The sequence below is a fragment of the Ammodytes marinus genome (genome assembly GCF_949987685.1).
Source record: "Ammodytes marinus genome assembly, chromosome: 15".
Classification (NCBI taxonomy): Eukaryota; Metazoa; Chordata; class Actinopteri; order Uranoscopiformes; family Ammodytidae; genus Ammodytes; species Ammodytes marinus.
Window position 1 is genome coordinate 8,797,231 of NC_137219.1, and position 8,963 is coordinate 8,806,193.

Consider the following 8,963-nt stretch of genomic DNA (forward strand, 5'->3'; position numbering starts at 1 on the left):
GTTATAGAGAGAATTGTTTCAGACTGATTTTCCTAAGTGTGTGTGTGCGCTGGAAAAATAATCCAGTGTTAATACAAAGCATATAGGCTCTTTAAACAGGCATGCTTCTAGCTATGTTGGGCCCCCCTTCGATTACATTCCTGTTTTAGAAGCTCTGCCTCAAAATATTGTGTTACAATAGGTCCTAGGCTGTGTAGGCTATAAGATTGTTGAAGTAGAGAAAAACAGTACGGACAGTGGATTGTGAGGAAATGTTTACTGTCAACAAGCATTCTCCACAATTGCAGACTGCACCTAAAGATAAGAATAAAAACTCAGGTTAAACTTTATTGACATTTATAAACAATTATTAGGCTATATTAAAGGTGCAGTGTGTAATATGACATCATCAAGAAAGTTCTACAAAGTTCCAGAATGCAACACTCCCTGGGTAACCCCAACCCTTTTGAATAATAACAGAAGCTACAGTGGCCTTCAAGGACAAGAACAATTCTACATTTTAAACAATGCACCTGATGACATTCCAACTATGACACTTTCAAGATGGCGGCACTAGGCCTTGGTCCAAAATATACAGAAATATGGACATATATGAGACCCTTTCTAAGGGAAAAAATAATAATTCAAAACATGTTTTTCAGCTATTATGCACTAAATTAAATGTACTTATGGATATTATAATTACTTTCTACAAAATCTGCTAGGAAATAAAACCCAAAATTCTACACACTGCAGGTTTAAGCTAAACTTATCATTTTTGAAGTACATTAATAATATGTTTGAAGTGACCATTATGAGAAAAAAAGTGCAATGTGAACACAAAATAAAGATTGTTGGTTAATCAATGTGGGCACAGGTTCAGTGTGAAATACAACCTGTACACATGCTTGGTAAGTTGTAATACTTGCAGAGATGCTCTAATTTTAGGGATAATGCCATGAAGGCCATACAAGGGATAATAATTAAGGTGATAAACAACCAAAAAAAATACAGTTTAAAAAAGTAAACAATAATTACATCAAGGATCACATAATGATTTGTTTAACATACTGAAGGGAATGTAAGACAACAAAACAACATACTTCAACTTGATGGTAAGAACAAAGTCAAAAACAGGGCCATTTCCATAAACCATGCCCTTGTTTTTGGTGTAAGAATAACCGAGAATTGACTATTCAACTATTACACGACAATATATTTTACCACATAGGCCTACTCTGTAGTGCTCTGGAATGAACCAGGTTTAATAAGCAGTTGTAGGGCAGGTGACATGAACAATCATCCAATTGTTTTGATTCTCATGTACACTATATTATATGATAAACTGTGTAGTATTATAATATGTGTATATGGCACAATGCTGTCCCATCCGTCACATTGTCTTTAGTTTTTGCCCAGTACTTGATATTCCATGGATGGCTGGACCATCATCAGCTGTACCACCGTCAGAAACAAAACAACCTGCACGATACGAGAAAATAAATAAATAAATAAGAGGATTTTGGTTAACTACTCATAACAACAATTCTTAATAAATACGTTCTGAAACTTTGCAGATATTTTTGATCATTAGAATGATTAAATGCCACAGTACAACAACATGCAATTAATCAAAATGTGTACACTATATCGTTTTTTTTTTATGAAAAAGTACTGTGAAGTACAATAATTGTGACCATGAGGTGATTTGGTCTCAAGTGTTTGTGAATGTAATGGTAATGGGGAAAGAGCTAAGATGTTCATCCAGCACAACGCCTCCCAAACTTTATTAATGTATTGGTCAACCCCAAATTAACAGCATAGACCACACATAGTGTTGAGAAAGTTTAACAACATTTTGTTGGAGACCACGTGGTACAGCATTGTGCATATGCAACTGTATGAAGCTAAATGTAATAAACAAAATAGTCATCCTTACAGCTCCTTAAAATGGATGAGAAACAAAGCAGCTATACTAATTTTTCTTTACCATAAACTTTGTTTCAAGTCTTGTTTTTAAAAACTCACTTTTAGCTTCTTTTGGGGCTCAAATAACTAGTGTGACAGAAGTCACTTGTAGTCAAGAAACCACAGAGAATTGTCGACTCTGCAATGCACAGCCACGGAAATGTTTGGGTTCACTTCACTGCTCTCATCACAAATGTCTCAAGCAGTTAACAGCTCAAAAGAACTCTTATACATGGCAAGAGCATAACGGTCAGTACAATAATCAGAAGATAAATCAACTTAAATTTTGATTATTTTTATAAGATAGTTTTAAGAAAAATGAGAATAAACTAAAATGTATGGGTTTTTGGACTGTTGTTGGACAAAACAATGACATTTCAACGTCAACCTGGACTTTTTTTCTACATACTATTTTCTGAAATTTGATTGAACAAATACAAAATCAAGAAAAATAATCATCAAATATAAGTCATTCATCAGAAGAGCATGAACATTGGTCTTAAATACACTGAGTGATCAGAAAAATTACAAATTAATTCTAATGTTGCTTTTGTTATGAAGTCCTTTTTACATTCCCGTATCATAAAGTTCAATGACCTGGTTGAATATCAAGTAGCACAAATCATGTTCAAAGCTAGAAAGAATCTCCTACCAGGTAACATTCAAAAACTTTTTTGTGACCGAGAGGGGGGTTACAATCTGAGGCAACAGTTAAACTTTAAGACACTGGCGGTACGCACGACTTTAAAATGTCATTGCATCTCAATTGGGGGTGTGAAACTGTGGAATGGGATGAGCATGGAGCTAAAGCAATGTCCAAACATGATCCAGTTTAAAAAAAGGTTCAAAGCAATGATTTTCAAAAGGTACAGGGATCAGGGTGTGAAGTAAGAAGGAAATTATAATTATATGGATCAGTGGCGGCTCGCCCATAGAGGGCGATAGGGCGCCGCCCTCCTTGAGCCATATCAGCAAAAAACGAAAATATAATAATGAATAATAATGATGTTTTTTTTTTTTTTTTTTGTATTAATAATCATAATTTATGATTTCAATACAGTTTTTACCTGCATCTAAGTCTGAATATCATTGTACAATCAGCGTCTGTGCTCTGTACCGTCACTCTGGGGCGATGTCGGGCTGGTTGAAAATCGCCCCCAGCGCTCTCATAGACATCAATGTAAAGGTGCGAACACACTGCACAGCGCGGCGCGGCGGTTGGCCGCGCGAATCGCAGGTTCCGCGCCGCGTGGTCATTTTGGCTCATTTGTGTCCGCCGCCGGCCGCCCCCCGCCGCCCGATGACTCATTGAATGTCCACGCCCAGTTTCTTCCCACTATTTACATCTCTCTCATCATCGTCGTCATCCTCACTGATTTGTTTTTGTTGGGAGCGTCTCTGAAGTAGGCTATTCTGCCTTCATCATCTCTGCCATCAGCCCTTGTATTGGTCTCACTGCACCTCTCACACATTTCTCCCCGCCACCTGCCACCCAAGCTTCGTAAACACACCCACACATGCACCCACACACACATACACACACAACCCGCCCACACACACACACACACACGCACATATGTATCGATGGCCGTGCATATAGGCTACACATTCACGCCAGCATATCAACATGTAGAGAAAACCCAAACAGATTTTCAGATGTTTAGGGAAATGTTTGGAAGTGTCAGTTTGTCGTATTTAGTTTTTATTGTCTCTGCATATTCACTCATCTGCAGTACATCTTCCCTGGCTTTCTCTCCTTCTCTCTTCTATAATGTGAGTCTATTCCTTGCTCCTTTTACTAAAAGGTGTCTCATTAAACTGCTGTCATACATTTTATCGATGTGTTGGAACTTTCTCTCTCTCTCTCTCTCTCTCTCTCTCTCTCTCTCTGTCTTTTCCTTCTTTTTTCCCTTTATCCCTCCTTTCCCGACTGCACCGCCAGCCAGGTTTCACGTGTCTTGTAGCTCAGCAGACTCACCCGAGTGACGTCGGGAGGAGCTCAACGACGGTGATTGGCTATCGCGGGGCGGCCGGCGGCGAAAAGTTCAATATTTTCAACTTCTGCGGCGGCCGCGCCGCCCCATTCGCGCCGCGCCGCCCCTGGCCGCGCCGCGTGATCCGCTCTCCGCCGGCCGCCGGCCGCCGGTTCGCGCGGCGGCGCTCGAAATACATTGACTTTCTATTGAAACTCGCCGCGCGGCGATGTGCAGTGTGTTCGTACCTTAAAACTTTTTTTTTTCAAACTGCAAGCCTCGCAATGCAATCTCTATGGGTTCCGGGGGTGCTCGCCCTAACGTGTTGTCGTCATACGTACAGTAAACAATAAACCAATTACAGTGACTGATACAGTCACATGTCCAGTATGCAGCCCAGAGCGGTCATATTCAAGACCAACACAACTTTATATCAACTCAGGCTAGGCTGGCAAGCTACTTACTTGATCGGACTCGGACTAGGTCTTTCCCAGACAAAATGTAACCATCAAGCAAGTATCTACCAAGATGGATTGGGGGATCGTATAAACGCGGATTTTCACGGGGCTCGTTTGAACGGCTAACGAGGCTAGCAGGATGCTAATGCGCTAACGCTCTGTCCTGCTGCCGCTGCATGATGATATGGACTGTATACTGGCTTTTTATCCATCCTGATGGCAGCACAGAGACCGCATGGATAACTTTGGGTGTCACCCCTATGCATCATCTCTCAGAAAAGGTAAAACAAACATTAAACATCAATCTGCATATACGAGCCAGCGCCGTTCAACAGCTGATCGGCTATTGAACGGCGATCAGCTGTTGATCGTCGTTTAGCTGACAGCTGCTTTCACCGTCCGACATAAACCCGCCTACCAAGTGCTGTAGACAGTAGTAACCCAAACCAATGTGATGATTAGCACTGTTAATGTTGCACATGCTATGCCAGCATCCATTTTTGTCTCCTAACTTTTAAAGGAAGCCTATCTGAGGAGCACACTGGTAGATGACAAGTTATCTGTGATGGCCACAGCCGGATAATTAAATCATTTTAGAGCTAAAATAATTTTATTCAAGAAATTAACTAACTTAATTTCCAAAAATACTGTACAGTGCAATGCTTGTCTAATGTTGCCAGAGTGGTTATGCCAGATGAACAGGAAAAACAAACAGTTAAATGCAATATGACATTGTCATATGCTATCTGATTTAGGTTAATTTTGGGTCATATTTCCCATCATGGCAACAATTGCCCCCCCTGAGATTATTGTCAGGAGCCGCCACTGATATGGATATATATACTGATTGTATAGATTTGTATGTAGATATGGATATATTGATTGTTTATAAATATAAATATAAATATAGATATATGCATTGTATAAATATATAATATATATATATATATATATTTTATAGTATATTAAGTTGTATGTATGTATGTATAGTTTATAAATGGCAAACACAGTATCGCCAATTGTACAGTGAATATATGCGAATATAATAAATATTTTATTTTATTTTTTATTTTTTTATTTAATAAATATTTTTATTCTTTATTTTTATTTTACTATGGAAAAGGGGTAGGATTAAATAAGTGTAATACTTCTTCCTGCTCCTTTTCAGGCATATCTCAGCATTACAGATAATTTGTTTTCTTTTATTTCTTTTATTTTTAATTTTTTTTTTTTTGTGAAAACATAATTTGTTTATTGTATTTCCATGCTTCATTTTTGTTTTGTATGTTTGATATGTCTGAAATAAATTTAATCAAATCAAATCAAATCAAATTGTAAAGCTGCTTGCCATATGCTGATTGTGTCAATGGCAACTGTTTTCTGACATGTTTGCCACAATAATGTTATACAGTGATAATATGTACATTTTGTATTCACAGCTCGGCTAAGATAACATTTAAGAAAAACATGTGATTTGGGGAATCACAGTTATAATAACAGCTAAGGTTCATGTGTATATGACTTCCGTTTTTTCTATTTTCTTTTTGCATTTTGTTTGAAATGTAGACCAAATATTTGAGACTGAAAATGTTATGAAGTCTTTCGCACCTCCACAAGAAAAACCAGTGGGAAGCCCCAGATGATAAAACTGAGCATAAACTCTATGGCCATCTCCAGCTTCACCATGCAGCCCTGAAAGAGAGAGAGAAGTTTGAAAAGAAAAACAGAGTTGTCCAATCAGAAATAATTCAAACTGGAGCTATCCTTTTCAGTGTTGAATTAATATGGATGCACATGTATACCTTTGAGTAAAGCTGCCATGGCCGCTTCACTGCACCATTACAGGAGGTAAAGGTAGAGTTGCAGCAGCTGTGAGGAAACCAGAGTCCTCCTGTCATGTTAAACCAGGGGGTTTCCAGCCAGTCCCTGTAGTCATGGATACCACAACACTGCAACTAATGGGGAGCAAAAGACAAAATACCACTATCACTGTCAATTGGTATTAAATGCGTCATCCAAAATAAATCCTCAGTTCACGCGAGTTGACGTGGGCAGCTATTTCGTTTAGTTTTTGGCATTTTTGTATGGATGATTTGAGGCCCGAGGTCGTGTTTTGTGAAGATGAGGGCCAACTATCACAGGTGAGTGTAGCTTTAAACACATGTTAATCAAGACAAATTCCTCCATTACTTTATAGAAAGATATTACCAAACTGCCATCTATAGGAAAGACATGCATCTAGTGGTCATTAGATGTAGTGCAAGCAAAGGCTATTGAATAGTTCAACACTTGTTTTTATGTCTTCTGTTAAAGCAAATTCTTGTCTGTATATTGGTATTTCTATCCAAGAATATAGTTCTGCTTTGGATTATTCAATTAGGGTTGTATACGGTTTGATATGCTAACTCATTTTTACAAATTTTTCCCAACCAGACACAGATATGTGTATGAATATGGCCCAGTTCACAGGAGTTATGACGGAACAGGAACACACACCTCTTCTTGAGTAGCATCCACAGCTTGAGAGATTGGGTCCTGACTGCTTCTTGTGTATTTCTGAAACACTGCACTGAGGGGAGCTATCTCTGAATCCAGCTAAACAAGAAGAAAGAACAAGCAAGGAACGTAAATATGCATTTTTTTATGTCTTTTTTGGTCCAGAATTATCTGCAGTGCCATGAAGGCAAATCAGCCTAGTGCACATGGGTTTCTGTGTCACTGGTTTACCTGTGTAGAGTGAAAATAAGCCAAGGCGGACGCCGTGCTTTGCAGACAAAAGACCACAACGAGAAGGTAAACAAACTGTTGAAGAAAACACATGTTTAATTCACTGCACATATCAACACATGCACAGACACACACATACATTCCTATATCAACAAAAGTGGACTATTGGTTTACATTGACCAAGTGGGGACCGCTAAATTCCGGTCATTAAATAAAAAACACAATAGAAAATGTACTTAAAGTTCTTTTGGCAGAAAATAATTTAAATGTGGTTTGAGAAGTTGCCAAGAGCGATATATATATATCAAAGAGAGGACTCTGTTTGCTGCAGCAGTGGAGTTAGGACGTCCACTGTTAGATAGGTACACAAGTGCATACACAAACACGCACGCACACACACACACACACACACACACACACACACCCACACGTTACCAGTCCCTGCAGAAAGGTGGAATCCCTGAGGCTCAGCCAGGTCCCAAGGCACCCGCCAGCCACTAGGAACACAGCGCTGGCGAGAGCAAGGAAAGCTGGCAGTGTGATGTACGTGTGAGAAAAAAACAAGCTGTGCTGTCTGTAGTTCAGCAGCAGGTAGATTCCACTCAGGCCAACCACCAACCCCACCACCTGGTCAATACAAAACAAAAAACACGCATGTGGTATTTCTTCTTGATTCAATATTACACTAGAAATTCCGCCTGGCTGTTATATGCCTCTGCATGGCATATTCAATTCAATTGACAGTAAAAGTACAGTGATGGGTCATCAAGTAGTAGTGTGATAGATGGAAATCTTATCTTTTTTTAAATGTTTAGGTGCTTGTTTTGTAATAACATTGAATTACAGAACTATCAGAGTAAATGGGGATATAGGAAAGAGTGAACAATATTAGCGTTAGTCAATTAAATTAGACGAATAGGCAGTTAATAATAGTGAAGAATGTCCATAATATATGAATCCTGGATATGTTTTTAGTTGCACAAACCTAGTTTACTCTGGCACTCGTGCTTTTAACTAATGATGCTGACCAGTGCCTTCTATAGTTCAACATTGATATGGGTGTTTTTCATTTACATTTTATGTGGTGGTGCAAGAAATATTAATTAAAAAAAGAAGGCGAAATACAAAACAATGTAGTTTTCATTAAGGTAATAAGCAGGTTTTTTTGTATCCATCATGTGTGTGCTTTGTAATGTGCAGTGTTCACACTGTACCTGTGTTTACTATCTCTAAAAGATGTGCACATGGCATGCTCTCCTGTCCTTTATCACATGATATGTGAAACCAAACATATACACAAATCTCATACATGTGTAGACAACGAATAGGCCTAAAGGTTATATCTGTTTTCACTATCTTAAAACAGATGTAATGATCAACAATTGGAAAAATAGTGACTTTATTAATAATTGCATTTTATATAATTCTATTACTGACAGTATTTTGTGGCAGAATAAAAAAAACATGAAACATTTAGATAAAATGTCTACTCAGATAAAGTCTTACATACCCAAAGAAGCTGAGATGTCAACTGAAGTATTGTTTTCAGTGCTTTACTTCTCGGATTTGTCATTTTCAGATTTGACCAGCTGCTATGGACAAGCATGCAGTAATCAACACAAAACTAACATGAAGATGTCGATCTGATGGCGACTGAATAGTAAAGCGTTTATGTAAAAGGAAATACAAACAGTTTCAACAGACACAAGGGAGGGTTGGAGGCACGTGACTTTTTATAGAGCAATTTATGGACTCTTGCAACTTCCTCTTAAAAATGTGGAAACTCAAATACTCAGTGGTTTGATTTTGCAATGCAACACAACAACATGAACTGTATAAACAGTACGGTGCAGAATCA

At 38.4% G+C, this 8,963-nt stretch overlaps 1 protein-coding gene across 1 annotated transcript; it reads right to left on the reverse strand.

Annotated features, from left to right (window-relative positions):
• Positions 1-723: 723 nt before the first annotated feature.
• tspan37 (tetraspanin 37) lies at positions 724-8,719 on the reverse strand. The gene is made up of 7 exons (XM_080042439.1): positions 8,616-8,719; positions 7,541-7,732; positions 7,106-7,180; positions 6,875-6,973; positions 6,181-6,333; positions 5,987-6,070; positions 724-1,461 (listed from the first exon to the last, which is right to left on the reverse strand). The coding sequence occupies exons 1-7, from the start codon at positions 8,709-8,711 to the stop codon at positions 1,384-1,386; spliced, it is 777 nt and encodes a 258-aa protein (XP_079898565.1). The 5' UTR covers positions 8,712-8,719; the 3' UTR covers positions 724-1,383.
• Positions 8,720-8,963: the final 244 nt, after the last annotated feature.